The sequence below is a fragment of the Adiantum capillus-veneris genome, chromosome 4 (assembly GCF_014529385.1).
Source record: "Adiantum capillus-veneris isolate H3 chromosome 4, ASM1452938v2, whole genome shotgun sequence".
NCBI lineage: Eukaryota > Viridiplantae > Streptophyta > Polypodiopsida > Polypodiales > Pteridaceae > Adiantum > Adiantum capillus-veneris.
The window spans coordinates 119593570-119609126 of NC_140934.1; the positions used below are offsets into that span (position 1 = coordinate 119593570).

At 48.2% G+C, this 15557-nt stretch overlaps 1 protein-coding gene across 3 annotated transcripts in view; it reads left to right on the forward strand.

Annotated features, from left to right (window-relative positions):
• LOC147459892 (U5 small nuclear ribonucleoprotein helicase) overlaps positions 1-15557 on the forward strand; it is a 253188-nt gene that overhangs the window by 73395 nt on the left and 164236 nt on the right. For all 3 annotated transcript variants that reach the window (XM_086511073.1, XM_086511074.1, XM_086511075.1), the window contains exon 7: positions 716-1033. In XM_086511073.1, the coding sequence (XP_086367199.1) occupies positions 716-1033 (318 nt within the window). The remainder of the gene's footprint in view (positions 1-715; positions 1034-15557) is intronic.

Below are 15557 nucleotides of genomic sequence, written 5' to 3' on the forward strand. Positions count from 1 at the left end.
CTTGGGGTGGAATATACTTCTTACCAAAAATAACAAAGTTGTATGTAGAGATAGAAAAACATTGTGCAGCTGGGGAGCATTCTTATTTTAACTTAGAGGTAAGTTAGGACTACCATACTAGTAATAGGATTACCATAGCGAGCTAGACAGAAGCACTGATCAGCTTCCACTTTGGTTTAAAACCCTAACCTTCAAATCCATTTCATCGATACCTACTCCACTTGGATGTCCGTCTTCGAGTCATTAAAGCCAAAGCGACAATCATTAATTGAAAAGGGAGTTAAGTTAGGACCACCTTTTAGAAATGGGATTATCGCAGCTGCCAAGATGGCAATAATGATTGCTTCCTTTGACTTGATTATGAAAACCCTTGCCCTAAAACCCAGCAGAGGGGCCTACACCCTATGTAGACTCGTCTTTAATTGTAAAGGTTAAGGTGGCTATGTCTTGTTCATGTTCTGACAATTTTTGAGCTGCTCATGTTTCTACTGTATCTCCCAGTACTGAGCGTATGCATTATGGACTCTTCTTTACTCATCTGATCCCCCTTTACTCATCTGAGATTAAATTGCAAATCTTGTTCACTAAAATAAAAGAGTAATAGTCTAAGTTCTATTGTGAGTTAGCCCTTATAGAAATTCTCAAATTGCTTATGCTATGCTTTTTCAATATTTTGAAGAAATACAGCTATTTCTGAAACTTAAATCTTGTGCAGGTTAGTGTGCAAACAGATTTTGAACGCCAAATGGAGAAACTCCGTCGCAAAGAGGAGAGAAAGAGTCATCGGCGAGTGTCAGGAAATTCAGCATTTGTAGAGTCAGAGATCGAGTGGCTATCAGCAGTTGGAGGATTCTCTGCTTTAGTAAAAGCGAGTGAAGGTTTTTTGGACAAACTTGTGGGGCAGGGTGATGAGCTGGGGACCTTCTCTGGGACATCTCTTCCACAGGGAACCTCTCGGAAAGTTTATAAAGGCTACGAGGAAGTAAAAGTTCCTGCAGCTCCAACAGCTCAAATGAAGCCAGGAGAACGTCTGGTACGTCGCAAATCTCTCTGTTGGCTTACTAATATATGGACTTTGTATTTTGAAGTAAAGATGCATTCATGACAATTACATGCAGAAATATGTGCGTAGGGTTTAAATAGAAGGAGCATTAGAAGAGAGTAGGCACGATCTATTGGGGTCACTGTGAAGGCTGAAGTCTCTGGGACTCATTTTCGGAAATATGCAGAGGATAAAGCACACAAGAGATCCAATCACCATTGATGTCACAAAATGATGACGTGGCATGACCACCCGCTAACAGAGGTGATGACGTGGGAGCAGGATATTTTGGAATTTTTGCTGGCATGCTGACGTTGCGGACAATACGGATTTCCGCGATCTGCACTGACAACTGATGATGTGGCAGTGCACGAATTTCCGTAGATTCCGCTGGCTGCTTTGTGGGCAGTTTTTGGACCAAGTTGCTTTTGGGATAATTTGCTTTTGAGTTTACTGCTTTTGGGGCTCTGCTCTTGGGGCATCCCTTGTAAGAATAAATAGACCCAAACGGCCTCGCTCTTTAGAGCATCTGGTGTAGATTCTGAGAGCATAGGACCCCTTGGGTGTTGTACTTTGCTCAAAGCATTGATATAGAAATAAATACCGAAAGGGGCGCTAGATTTTGGGGCCAATACCTCTGGTTATGGAACTAAGCCGGGCCGTGTCGATTCAAATTTTAAAGTTGTGGAGTATTTTAAGTGATTCTCTCGTGTGTTGTGCCGGGTTCTCGACTTGGGGTGCCCAAGCCCGTGACAAGGGAGCAAGAGGGCAGCCCTGCCGTATTGAGCATGAAGTGTTCCCGTCGACCTCCTGCTGAGCAACACATTACTGTGAGCACACCTATAGAGATCAAACACCCCTTTGATCCATGCATTTGAAAAACCATCCTGAGCATAGTGCCCTCTAGGAAGTCCAAGTCAACTATGTTGTAGGCCTTCTCAAAGTCAAGAAGGAGCACCACAAGATACTCTCCTTGCAAGCGAGGGCAGCCGCCTCCCAAAAGGTGACAATGCTGTCAAAGATACTACGCTCCTTGACATAGCCCGTCTCAGTCTCATGTATGATGCTCTCAAGTAGTGGCTGATTCTGAAACTCCGAGCCTTTGCAAGAATTTTGTTGGTTGAGGTGAGAATGGTGATGGGCTGCCATTGCGGAATCTCATATGGAGATCCCCCCTCCTTGGGGATGAGGTAGATCAAACCCTCGCTCATGCTATGCACACTACATAGGTCTTGTCCAAGCACCTTCGAGTACTCCAAGAAAAGCTGGGAGTCAAACCATCCTCTCCTGGGTAACTACCACGAGGGAGTGCCCTTGGAGCCTCTTGAAGGCTGAAGCTCCTCTGGCAAAAGAGGGCTTTCAAGCATTTGTCGCATTTTCTTAGTGACGAGGCAAGGCATTTGTGCCCACACCTGCCCTCTACATGCATCCCTCTTTTCTTTTCTCGTTGCTACAAGCTAGCTCACTAACCCCCTAACGAGTCTCCATAGTGGTCTCGTACGGTCCCGTACGTTTTGTATACGTACGATGACGTGCGGTACTAAACGAACTAAAAAAATTTATGATGTACGATGACGTTATGTACGTTCAAATTTAAAGAAACAAATAATTCTTAAGTCTAAGGCTTAGGCCTTAATACTTATAGAAACTTGACATTTGTATAGATTACAAGTTAGTAGTTACAATACTACAATGTAAAGAGTCAAGACAAAGACGAAAGAGAATGAGCATTACATAAACCAAAATGATCATTGAAATTTGATAAGTAGAAACTCGAGAGACAAGACTCAAGATGATACAAAAAAGTGGGGGGACCAAGTGGCAAGGGCTACAAAGTACTCAAAAAGTGGCACACCATAATAGAGAGATTAAATAGTAAAGTCACTAGTCACTAGTGCTCTCATCATCTTCCTCATCTTCCTCTTCTGAGCCTTGCTCATCAACATCATCCTCTTCCTCACAAGAGTCGAAGGATGACGGCTCATAATCTCCATCACTAATGAGGTTGCCTTCATCATCATACTCTGGCTCTCGAGGCTCTCTATCCTCCATAGTGATGGCCGCCGCACAAGAGCCGCTTCCGGAGCCTCGCCGTACATAGGTCCTAGGAGCCTCCGTGGGTGTTGTTGATGCTCTGCCTCTACCTCTTGTAGCCCTGGCACCTCTGCCTCTTGTAGCTGATGTAACTCCATGGATGACGACCTTCTTGCGTGATCGTGTGCGAGAAACCCGGCGATCAATCTCCTCAAGCTCCAAGTAGAGCTCACGAAAAATCATTTGCTCCTCAGGGTCTTGCTCTTTATTGACACTCTTTAGAGTGTCAATCGTAAGTGTGAGCTCATCCACGTTGACCTATTTGACATTTACAACATTGGACAATGAAAACATAATTAGTATATTCAAACTAATTAAAGACTAGAGTATAGAAAATGGAGTGAGTCGTGATTATAATTTATAATGTCGAGCCATAGGCATCTCATGCATAGAGCGCAACATGCGTAAATTGGAGCGACAATAGATAAGTCGCTCTAATTGCTTCGTTGAGAGCTTGTTTCGGATTTTGGTGTGGATGAGGGAGTATGCGGACCAATTACGCTCACATGCTCCCGATGAGCAATCCTAAAACACATCAAGAGAGGCATAAGCTATAAGAGACTATAGTTGAAGAGATTAAGCACAAAATGTAAAAGTTTGAGGCTTCTCGCTTACTTGGCCAAGAACCTTCAAAGCAAGTCGTTTGAGAGTGGGCAATTGATAGCCAAAGCTCTCCCACCAAAATAAAGGCTTCACGAAGGATTGCCGCTTCCAACACAATTTGGAAGTAAATGCGGTGCCTCGTTGGTCGCTATAGTTGATTACCTCTTGGAGAAATGCTCCAATGTCCTCTTCTTTTAGCACCTTAAAGAGGTAATTGTTGCGCTCCTCAATAAGCTCTTGATTTGCAAAGAGTTTGGGCTTCTTGTAAGCCGGATGCAAGAGAGCCGCAAAGTAATGGATAGGTCTCTTCATCCAATCCCACCGCTTTGTGATTAGGAGGAGAATGTCGTCTCTCTTGGGAGAGTTCTCGAGGTAATCACTACAAGAAGAGAGAGGAAATGTTCTAAGTAGAGAAACAAGCATGTAGAATTTAGATATATAGAGAATGTATTATGTAATAATAAATATGTAGTTATACCGTGTTCCATCGGGAGCCCCGTCTAGGATTGTAGACTTCTCAATCTCCTTGTAAGCTTCCTCCATGAAGTGCCATAGAAGCCCAATAGTTGCCCCTTCCATGTCGGTCATGCGGAGAGCCTTGTACAAGGGCAAGATCGCAACGACAAGAGCCTTAATTTCTTGCCAAAACTCCTCCCGCAAGCAAAGCCGTTGGATGGCTTTTGCATCTTGTTGTGAAGCGGCGGACTCTCCATTCATCCACTCCTTAAACTCATCGGAGACCATGGTCTTTTGTATTTTGTTTTGCACATCATAGAGGCGCTCTAGAAGTAGCCACATGGCGGCAAAGCGAGTGGCTGATGGCTTCTTCAACTCAAGGTCGGAGTAGGTGCGGTAAATGGCAAGCACCCTCACTTTGCCATTGGTGAAATTGATGATGGAGAGTGCTTGGTTGAGGATATCTTTCACCCAACCTAGCTCCCCTATGTCTTCAAAGAGAAGGTCAAGGCAATGAGAGGCACATGGAGTCCATACTATGGATGGAAATTCCTTCTCTAGCCTCTTACTCATTGCCTTGCAATTTGAAGCATTGTCGGTAATCACTTGCACGACATGCTCCGCACCAACCTATACAAGAGGCATTTGTGACAAAAAGAGTTAAAACTTAAAAATTAAAACATAGGACTCATTGGCAATTGCTCAAGACATAAAGGCTCGATTTGCGGTTTTACCTCAACAATGGCTTGGCGGATGTGCTTCCAAATGAATGCCCCGGTCACTTTCTTCCCTCTCGAACCCGCATCCACCGCCCGCAAGAAGTACGTGCCAAGAGGACAAGAAACAAGAATGTTGATGATGCCCCTCTTCTTGCGGTCGCTCCATCCGTCGGAGAGGATAGAGCATCCATACTTTGCCCAACCCGCACGTACAGGCTCAAGTGACTTGTCAATCCTTGCCCTCTCTTCATCAAGCTTCTTTGTTCTCATGTCGTGGTATGACACACCCGTCCACCCTTCGCATGGACCAACTGTCGCAATTGCTATGATCATCCTCTTCCATCGCTCCAACCGAAGAATGTTGAAGGAGAGATTGCATTCAATCACCGTGCGGGAAATCTCTATTTCCGCGATTCTTTGTCTCTCCTTGAGGAAAGACAAGGGGCCGGAGCATCCACCCACCGATTTCGCAAGAGAAGCTTGCTTTGCCATCTTCGGAGGCCGGCCACCATCACTTGAAGACCCCTCGGACTTCTTGGACTTCTTAGAGGAGGCACCACCATCACATGAGGCCGCGGTGGCACCGGTAGCCATGGACATAGTTGGAGAGGCCTCTTCCTCCGAATCGGAGCTATCAACATCCGGCGACACGAACTCATCCGAGGTGACTCTGCCCTTGCGTGTCTTCAATGGAAGATACTTTCTCTTGCATTCCGCAAGGATATCTTCGGGGATATTAGGACATGGCCCCGCTTGTCCTCCCATCTTTGTCAAGTGGATGATGAGACGGGTGATGGAAGAGGTCATACCTTTTGGGCAATATTTGCACCACCACTTGCAAGCGTTTTGCTTGCCCCCCACCCGCTCAAAATATCGGCAATGCTTCTCAAAGGCTTCATGAAGAGGAGGCGGCATTATGTAGTATGTAGCTAGTAGCTACTAGTATGATGTATGATGTATCATTAGATGAGAGATGAGAGAGAGAGAGAGAGAGAGAGAGAGAGAGAGAGAGAGAGAGAGAGAGAGAGAGAGAGAGAGAGACCCAAGGAAGCTTGAAAGTTGAAGGAGAGACCCGTCACCCAAGGGAGCTTGAAGGAGAGAGACCCAATGGAGACACGAGAGCTTGAGCCCACTTGAGAGCTTCAATGGAAGCACATGGATGATGAGAGGCTTGCATTGAGAGGCTTAGGGCTAGAGCTTGTACAATGTAGCTTGTAGTTGTAGGTTGTGTTGGATAACAAAGGGGAATGGTTGCTTAAATAGGAAGAGCCTAGAGGAAGAGCATGTGAGCAATGTGCATTGGGCAATAAGCATGGCAATGGCCTATGGGCCATGGGCATTGCAATTGCCTTCAAAACTGCCCGTAAACGGCTCTAAAACGGCTACAAAGTGGACGCTGCAAACGGTCAAAAATCTGCCAAGTGTCATAAACTGCCGAAAAAAAATCACCGGACGGAACGAACGAGTCGAACGGGACGGACGGACGAGTGCATGGCGGGGACCCACCGTCTCAAAAAACTCTCCAATAACTCTGTTGCCCACCTGGGTCCACTAAGATGCTTGTCGGTGGTCGGCAAACTCTTGATGCCGCTCCTCAATGGTGGTCAGCTGCTGTCGAGTCTGTGCATATGGTCCTCCATCTAGGGACTACCTGGGTGTTGCTCCTGCATCCTCTGTAAGGAGGCAATACCCCAACTTAGCCACTTCTCCTCCTCTCGGGGTGGTGCAGCGAGTCGTGCTGTCGACTCCCGGAGAAAGAAGCGAGTAAGCTCCCTGAGGCCATTGCCTACTCTAGCAACAACGTCCCCCTGTGTATCCATACTCTTGGTGCAAAGGGTAACAACCTGTTTTTTGAGCTCTCTATCTAGCAAAATCCTCTGAGTGATGCATAACATAACACTGCCACTGCTCTCCCTATTGGTTAGAGTAAGGATCATTGGTGCGCGATCAGAGAAAGTAGTCCCTGCCAAATTTCATACTGAACCACCCAAGTCACATAGGTGCACTAGCATAGAATCCATCTATCCTAGATAGATTCACCCCGCCTACTTTGCGGTCAAATTGGGAAAAAAAGAGTATGTCTGAGGGCCGTGCAAAGTTAGCATGCTGCCATATATCCGAGATCCTACAAGCCATACCTAGCCGTTCCCAAGCAGTAGGCGGAGGGGGAGGGGGAGGGACTATCGGTGGCGAAGCTGAGGTGGAGGGGCTATCCGCCAGCTCATCCTGTTTTAGAGGGTCGAAACAGCTCCCCGTGGGAACCCACCGCTGCTGGCAGCTGGCTTGGTGCACGCCGACCACGAGGGGCACCAAACTGGCATTGTCTCCTTGACGACGACGACCACGAGCCTTTAGCCAACCCTCCTCTGCTTGGGCACCTGTCTTGGAAGGGGTACCTGCCTATGCTCCCTTCATCTCTCCTTGCTGAGCTTGGCGAGTTTTAGTAGGCTGAGTATGTGTCGAGGGTCGGGTCCTCCTTCCTGGACAGGCCTTCGCAAGATTGCCCATCTGTCTGCAAAAGAGCATTGATTCGGGAGCCTCGAATACTCCACGCTCTGACGGAGCCAACCACCACACACCTGAGGTAGTGTCTTGAACCAGAACACTTACCTTAGGTATGCTTGCTTCCTTGGCGGCTCCATGGCTTTGATCCAGCTACAGATGTTCTTGTTGAGCTCAGGTCCATTTCGGTCTGCTTCCCCGGCCTAAGGAGAGAGTACCTCCCGCTACTGTCGAAAATGAGCTTTGATTGCTTGGATGGCAGAGGGCTCATTGCAATGACCTTGGATGCCATCTTGGAAGTCTCAAACTCGATTTAGCAGTAGCCACGTCTGAGAAGCTGAACGTTGATGATCTTTCCCACCTCTGATAGAAGGCAGGCCTCGAGGAGGTCGCACACCTCTCCTCTGCTAGGTCAGGTGCCGATTATCTTGCAGATAACCGAGTTGGGCTGAAGGCGTTCCACCTGTCACATGGACGTGGCAATTGTTAACTATGTCACGAGGACGTGGCAACTGCTAACTTTAGTTATTGGTTTCTTTCCAAGGGGTTTTGTTTTATTTTTGAGACCCTCTTCTTGAAGTAGCAAACGGTCGGACATTGCATGGCCAATGTGAACCGTAGTTTCACCCGCAGATGGGTAGTGGTCGGCATTGGAATTCGTATGGCAAGAGGATGTCTAGGCTCAGAGCAAGATCATATAGGTCCCCCCGTCGCACTTAGCAAGTTGGTGGATACTAGGAAGTGAACTCAATAAAGGCCTAAAGTCAAGGTGTGACTACCAACTGAAAGTATCCGATAGTTGGGCCACATTGCATTTTGGGATGCGGTCCCAATGAGGATAGATGGTCAGAAGACCAGTGGGAGCCCAACGGAAGCATCTCCTAAAATTTAGCGAACTGCTATTTTGGGCAGAGAAATGTGTTCGCGTCATTACCTCCGGTATGACTAGGGGAACATTTTACAACTCTGCTGCGAAGTCAACTGGGCAACCGGTCAGGATATTTTTAAGCGGCGAACCCGAAACGGGAAAATGCTTGTAAATGTGCCAAGTGGCACATTTTTGTGCACTTGCCTCTCAAGGGAAAAATGGGCGCTGAATTTTAAGCTGGGAGAGAGGCACTTTTGCATTGTGTCACACAGGTTAAGAGCTATGGAGTGCTTCCTTTCCCTCTTATGTACAGTGCGGTGCCAGGAGTGATGCCCAACACGCTACGCACTGCTGTCTCTCCCCTACGAGCAGTATGTTATGCCCCAGTAGTGGGCTTTTCATTTGACCAATGTACAGTTATATGGGTTCATGCGCGATTGCCGAGGCAAGAGCCTCTTGCACAGGTACTGGATTAGCTAGCGGCTAATCCCCCGTAGGTACAGGTGAATTCGGAGAGGTTTCACGCCAGAAATCTCGTCCGATTCAAAGGGCAAGTAGCCCTACATGTGCGGGAGCTCGAGGTCTTGCTATAGATGTGACTGGCACGCGAAACGGAGCCCAAAACAGGGCATTACAGCCTGCTGTGTATTTTTGCAGGTTTAGGGTTTCGGCCCTAAACGGACCCTTATACCCCCAAGAGGTTCGGGGACGCAAGGGGACCGCTATACAGGTGAACTCGCACATTTTCGGGGCAGAAAACAGAGAATTGAGCGTGCTGCAGATTCGCGCCAGGTTTTGCAAAGTGTCCGTATGCGTCGGGAAAGTCTCCTATTGCGTGGGGATACTGATTGTGAAGCGTCCTAGTACAGTTATGTTGCCGAAATCGGGCCAGAACAGGTGTTTCTTAGACTAGATTGTGCGGGGCAGCTTGTAGGAGAACACAGGTTTTATTCCCTCTGTTAAAGAATAAAGAAATACCGAAAGGGGCGCCAATTTTGGGGCCTACAGGTTGTCGGCGTCTGCTCGGAGCATTCTAGCTCCCGAGCCGTGTGTGTACTTAGGTGTTAATCCTCGTTACAGGTTACCTTTGCAAAGTACTCTCTGTGTGTCTAAAGTAAAGAATTTTGGATGAAAGCCAACGTCTATTGTCCTACGGGCCGGTTTCATGGTTCCGTTGCCGGGACATCAATCACTTTTTCCTTAAAGAGTGAGCCTGGATTGTTTTGGGTAAAGACACAAAGGGCAGGAACGCGGGGATTACAGTATGGCCGACAAGGGGAAGGGAATTATGGAAGAGGTTTCCTCTTCAAAGGACAGGCAGGAGATTCCTATGGTTTTTGAGATTGGCAAGAGCTCACGGCCACGTCAGTCGGTACCTCCTATCAACGTGAATGTCCCTCCACTAGTACAAGGCTTTATGACTGGGCAACTTGAGGATGATGCGTTCAAGACTCAGTTAGTTGCCGCGGTGAATGTCTTTTCGCAGCTGGTGCAGAATCCGAGGTTTATGGAATTCTTGTAAGCGCCACCAGTGCAAAAGCAAAATAGGCAACCTACGCCGCGTACGGAGCTTGTTGATGCTCAAGCCCAGGTACTTCATGTGGCGCAGGAGGAAAGGGAACACTCGCATGTTGCGGAGTCGGGGGCTCCAAAGCAGGTTCCTCCCGTGCTTGAACAGGTGGCTAGAACGCCTATTCCACAGGTTATGCCAGTTCAGCCCGCCACCTTTCAGAGCAAGCATGCTGTCTTGAATGGACAGGGGGCTGGATACCAGGCTATGCACTCAGTTTTTCCACCACCCACGGTACATCCTTGGTATTTTGGGGGTGGATCAGTGTTCCAAAGTATGGCTGGTTATGCGCTTGGAAGTCAGCCATACATGCTAGGAACAGTGTTCGGGGGTATGCAAGGCATCATGCCAAACCCCATGTATGGTAGTATTGGCATGCAGCAAGGTTTCCACTGCAACCAGGGCCAGTTTGGGGTGCCACAGGGTCATTTTGGCATGGCTGGTTTTTCTGGACATCAGCCAGATATCGCACCTTTGACGCAAAATGTGAATGGCCAAGTTGTGCCGATCATGCCTACTACAGTGCCCATATTGTAGACCATTCCGTATGACAACTTGGGGGCACTAGAGAAGCCAAAGGCTTAAAAAGAAGGTGGTGCAGCGGTAAAGTTCAGTACCTTCAGTGGTTTCGAGGATAAGACAAAGGTCCTCGCTTTCCTCCAGCAGTTTGATACAGCTTATGCGGGAGGGAATTTTACAGAGGCCTCGAAGGTCAGGAAAGCTGCCACTTTCTTAAAGGACAATGCGCTTACATGGTGGATGACATTGTTAATGCAAGGACATGCACCCGCCACTTGGGTTTACTTCAAGCAAATGTTTGCATCTGCTTGGCTGTCAAATGAATTTGAAGCCGACGTCATGACAGATTGGCACCAGCTTACTTCAGCTTCGTGCAAGAGCTTGCTGGAGTACAATAGGAGGTTTTGTAAAGCGTTACTCTCAGTGACCTCCTACAGATTTGTGCCATTGACAGAGCAGATAGAGAAGTACTATTGTGGGCTGCCTAAAGGGCTTCGCGGTTATTGTACAAAGAACAGAGTGGCTACCCTTACTCAGCTTATGGAAGTTGCGAACACTGGTCTTGCCTTGTTGAAAGGAGAGGATAGTGGATTTCCGAGCAGTGACAAAGGAGGGCAGCAAAAGAAAAATTCAGCGAAGAAGCCCTTTGTGAAAACGGCTCCTGATGCGTCACAGGGGACAGAAAAGGCCACCAAAGACAAGGATTCAGCCGGGACTTCTGCAGCGTAGGCAAAGAAACAGAAAAGGAAGCCTTTTGTGCGCAAGTAGCTCGAGGAAAAGAAGGTCCTAATGGATGAGAACAAATGCTTTATATGCGAGTAGCTTGGTCACTTTTCTATCAATTGTCCACAAAGGAAAAGACCAACTGACTCAGAGGATAAAGAAGACCAGAAAGGCAAGAAGCCTAAACCCACGGCGGGTTTAATGCTAGACATGGTGGGTGACAGGCCCAGCACAGATGCCAGTGAGTTATGCAGGGCATGGGGTAAAGTTAGGGATCAGACGGCACTCATCTTCTTTGATCAAGGTGCCAAAGCCAACTTTATCTCACCAGAGTTAGCTATGAAGCTGGGCATCAGAGCTGAAGAGATGGGGTACACAACAGAGGCAGGGTTGGCATGTCCTGGCCACTCAGAGTGTGTTACTCCCATCATTGGAAAACTGCGTCTGCATATTCAGTCGTATGTGGACACGGAAGAGTTTTACATCATGCCACTGGAAGGTTGTGACGCCTTGTTGGGGATCCCGTGGATGTTCTGAGTGCATGGAGTCTTGGATGCCTAGAACAAAAAGATCACTGTACAGCATAGGGACAAAACTCACATCTTGGATGTAAAGCTTAAACGAGAGTCAGTCCCTATTGTATTTGCTTCTGCTATCACTTATGTAATAAAGAATCATCTTTCTGTGTACTTTATTTTTGCACGTGATGTCTCAGATAGTGATCAGTCAAATTTATCTGTGTTAGATAAAGAAAGGTCAGCATTTTTGCAAAAGTTTAGTGACTGTTTTTCTGATTCATTACCGTCGCAATTGCCGCCAGAGAGACCCGAGGACCATCGGATAGATTTGGTGCCAGGGTGTAGCCCACCAAATAGACCTCCCTACAGGGTTAGTGCGGCGCAACAGAAACAGATTATGGGCCAGGTTGAGGAATTATTAGAGAAGGGGCTGATTCAGCCTAGTTCTTCACCCGTTTGCTCCCCAGTGCTCCTAGTGCAGAAGAAGGATGGCTCATGGCGCATGTGTATTGATTACCGTGCGTTGAATAAGAATACAACCAAGAATAGGTTCCCTATTCCTAGAATTGATCATATTCTCGACCGTTTAGAGGGTGCTGCAATTTTCAGCAAGATAGACCTTAAGAGTGGGTACCATTAGATTCGTATAAGGCCAGAGGATGTGCACCATAGTTACATGCACCATAGTTACATGGGACGGCGGGTCGGGGTCGGGAACGGGGTCGGGACGGCAAAAGTCAGGAAACGGGGACGGGGGTCGGAACGACAAAAAAAAAAAGAGAGTTTTTTTGGCATTTTTTGACCTACACACATGCCACACACATAGAGCATCACTATTACCATAAATTTACACTAAATAGACCAAAGAACACGAGTCATATAGGCTGAAATGTGCTAATAAAACATCGATGATCGATGGATACAAAATGAGAAGTGCATGCCACAAGGGCTCAAGAGTCAAAAAGCCTAAAGGACTTAGGACAAGCGTGAGGCCTCAAGGATAACAAAAAGTACAAAGGGCTATGTAGTAGGTAGAGTCGTAGACTCAAGAGTCTAGACTCGAGAGTCGAGTGATCAATGATCATCAAACTCAAGAAGTGCTTGCCTGCTGAATCTCCACATCCTCGTCGTAGTCGAGGTAGTCAGCAACGTATGAGGGCTCCGGCTCGGGAGACTCGCATTGAGGCTCGAAATCCTCCTCTAGCTCCTCCAAAAGAGTATCGGCCATAGATGGATTCTCTTATGCCATCTCCCACTCAGTGAAAGGATCTGCCTTGTGTGTGATGCTCTTGGCAAGCATGCGCAAGTTAGCGCTCACAAACACCAAATCATTGGCCCTCTGAACGCCAAGGCGATTCCTCTTCTTAGAGGCAATGTGGCTGTACACACTCCATAGTTGCTCCAAGCAACTAGTGGTACATGCTTGGCTAAGGACACGAACAGCCAAGCGCTGCAAATGTGGGCCATCTCCTCCATAGTCCTCCCACCACAAAACCGAGCCAATCTTGTTGCGATCAAGCTGTGCATCTACACATCCATAGGAGCCCTTCTTTTGCCTGTAGTTGAGTAGCTCGTCTCTAATCTTGCGCCTAATGTCACTGCTAGGCTCAAGGCGCTCCAATGCAAGCCGCCATCCTTTGCTCACCTCCTTGTCGGTCTCTTGATGCCTTCCTTGAAACTCAGGGTCAAGCACATAAGCTGCCGCATGAAGTGGAGAGTAGTATCCATTCCACCTCGACTCACACAAGCCATGAATCTCCGCATACTGAACAGGGTCAGGCACAAGCTTCTCAAGTGCCTCTATCATCCGATCCATGGCTTCGTAGACTTTGCCAATGCATGGCTGCAAGCCATCCATCACTCGAAGTAGGTGTAGAATAGGCTTGACCATGGCGTCAAGCGTCTTCACCTCCTCCCACCAAGCGGCGTCGTCGGCCCATTCTCGGCATTTCAATCCTACTGCTGATGTAGACTCCGGCATGGCCTGGAACTCATCACTGAGAAAGAGGCCCCTTAAGGCTCCGCCACATGTAGACAAGCGGCCTAGCATAAGCCAATTGAATGCAAATCTTGTCTCTGAATATTTGAGCAAAGACAACTGGCTCCTCTTTGAGAATTCATGGCGCACTTTTTGATGGTTGAGCACAAAGGAGACAATTCGAGAGGCGTCACCAATGGTGGGTGAAATCCATGACAAGTTCCCTATGTCCTTGAGGAGGTTATTGAGGCAATGCGCCATGCAAAATGTGACATGGATGCTGGGATACATGCCCTCAATGATAGCTCTGGCTGCCCTATTTGACGCCTCTCCATCTGCAACCATACAAAGGACATTCTCCGGGCCGGTGATCTCTATGGTGCTTGTCCACTCCGCAGCAAGCATCTCGGTGGCCTTGCCACTATCGGATGCATCATGTGACTCCACCAAGTACATCTCCCCCCGAGAGTAGGCCAGCACGCCGTGGATGGACCGCTTGCGGGTGTCGCTCCATCCATCTACAAGAAGAGAGACGCCATTGGTCTCCCACAAATCCTTTGTTGCTTGGGCCGCTTGCTCCACGGCAAGCTTCTCTTTGTCAAGAAGGGTGGTGCGCAGCCTCTCCGATGAAGGTGGCACATAAGAGGAACCATATTCCCCTATTTTCGTAACCATGGTTCGAAAGTATGGAGACCTATCCACACAAAATAGAGCATGTTGCGTTAGTATGGAGAGTCGAGAAATTATAACCCATTATGAATACAAAATGGAAGATTGCAATGTGCATATGCCAAGGGAAACTCACCGCGAAGCATGGAAGGCAATGTGGTCGTGGAAGAAGAATCGGGCAACCGACCTATCTACCTCTTCCTTCAATTTAGGATTCCAATTTTCGTTGAGAGTGGTTTGGCGATGCGGAAGGGAAGAGGACGGTGTAGATCCATGGCTCTTGAAGGTTCGAGAGATGTCGTCAAGGTTGGCTTCCCTTTGCTCTCGCGGTGTCGCCGTGGCGGAGGGATCAACGGCAACAAAACGGCCCCTCTTGGCCGCTTCCGCAACCTCATACACCGTGAGTTTCTCAAGAAGATCCAACCTCTTCTTTGAACCACCCGATCTCTTGTATGGACATAGGTTGCACGTCCATGGTCTTGCACTGCCACCTTTGCCACGCGAGCTAAAGTCGACTTCATCCCACCACGACTACGTTTGCACGGCGGGCCTCCTTCGAGAAGAAGCGGCTTGAGAAGTGGAGTTGGCTTGAGATGACATGATGGTGGAGAGACTCGAGAGAGTAGAGCTTAGAAGTTAGAAGGGTTAGAGGAGAGCTTGTGTGGAGAGAGAGTAAAGGAGAGCTTCAAAGTGGGTAGAAGAGGGAGAGGAGAGCTTCAAAGTTCAAACTTGAGCCTTGAGCTTGAGGGAAATGGAATGAGCATTGAGTATTGAGACTATGAGTATTAAGAGGCCCAAGGGAGCCTTTTATAGCCTCCCAAGGGCCAAGGCTTAAAAAATATGGCAGTTGGGGCTGCACAGAGCCGTTGCAAACGGTCAAAAACGGTCACTTTTTTGAATCCGACCCCGGCCGACCCCTGCCGTCCCCGTCCGGTCCGTCCGACCCCGGTCCGGCCCCGGCCGTCCCCGGTCCGTCCCCCCTGCGACCCACCCGTCCGGCCAGTTTTCCGTCCGTCCCTCGGCGTTCCCAGCCGTTCCCGGCCTGGTTACGGCCGTTCCCCGGCCCTAGGGCCCGTCCCCCCCGTCCCCTGTAACTATGATGTGCACAGGACTGCGTTTAGAACGACATTTGGTCTTTATGAGTTTTTAGTGATGCCGTTTGGGCTAACAAATGCTCCTGCCATGTTCAACAGAATGATGGACAGGATTTTCCGCTCGCATCAATAGTTTGTTGGAACGTTCTTCGATGACATCTCCTAAAATTTAGGGAACTGCTATTTTGGGCCGAGAAATGTG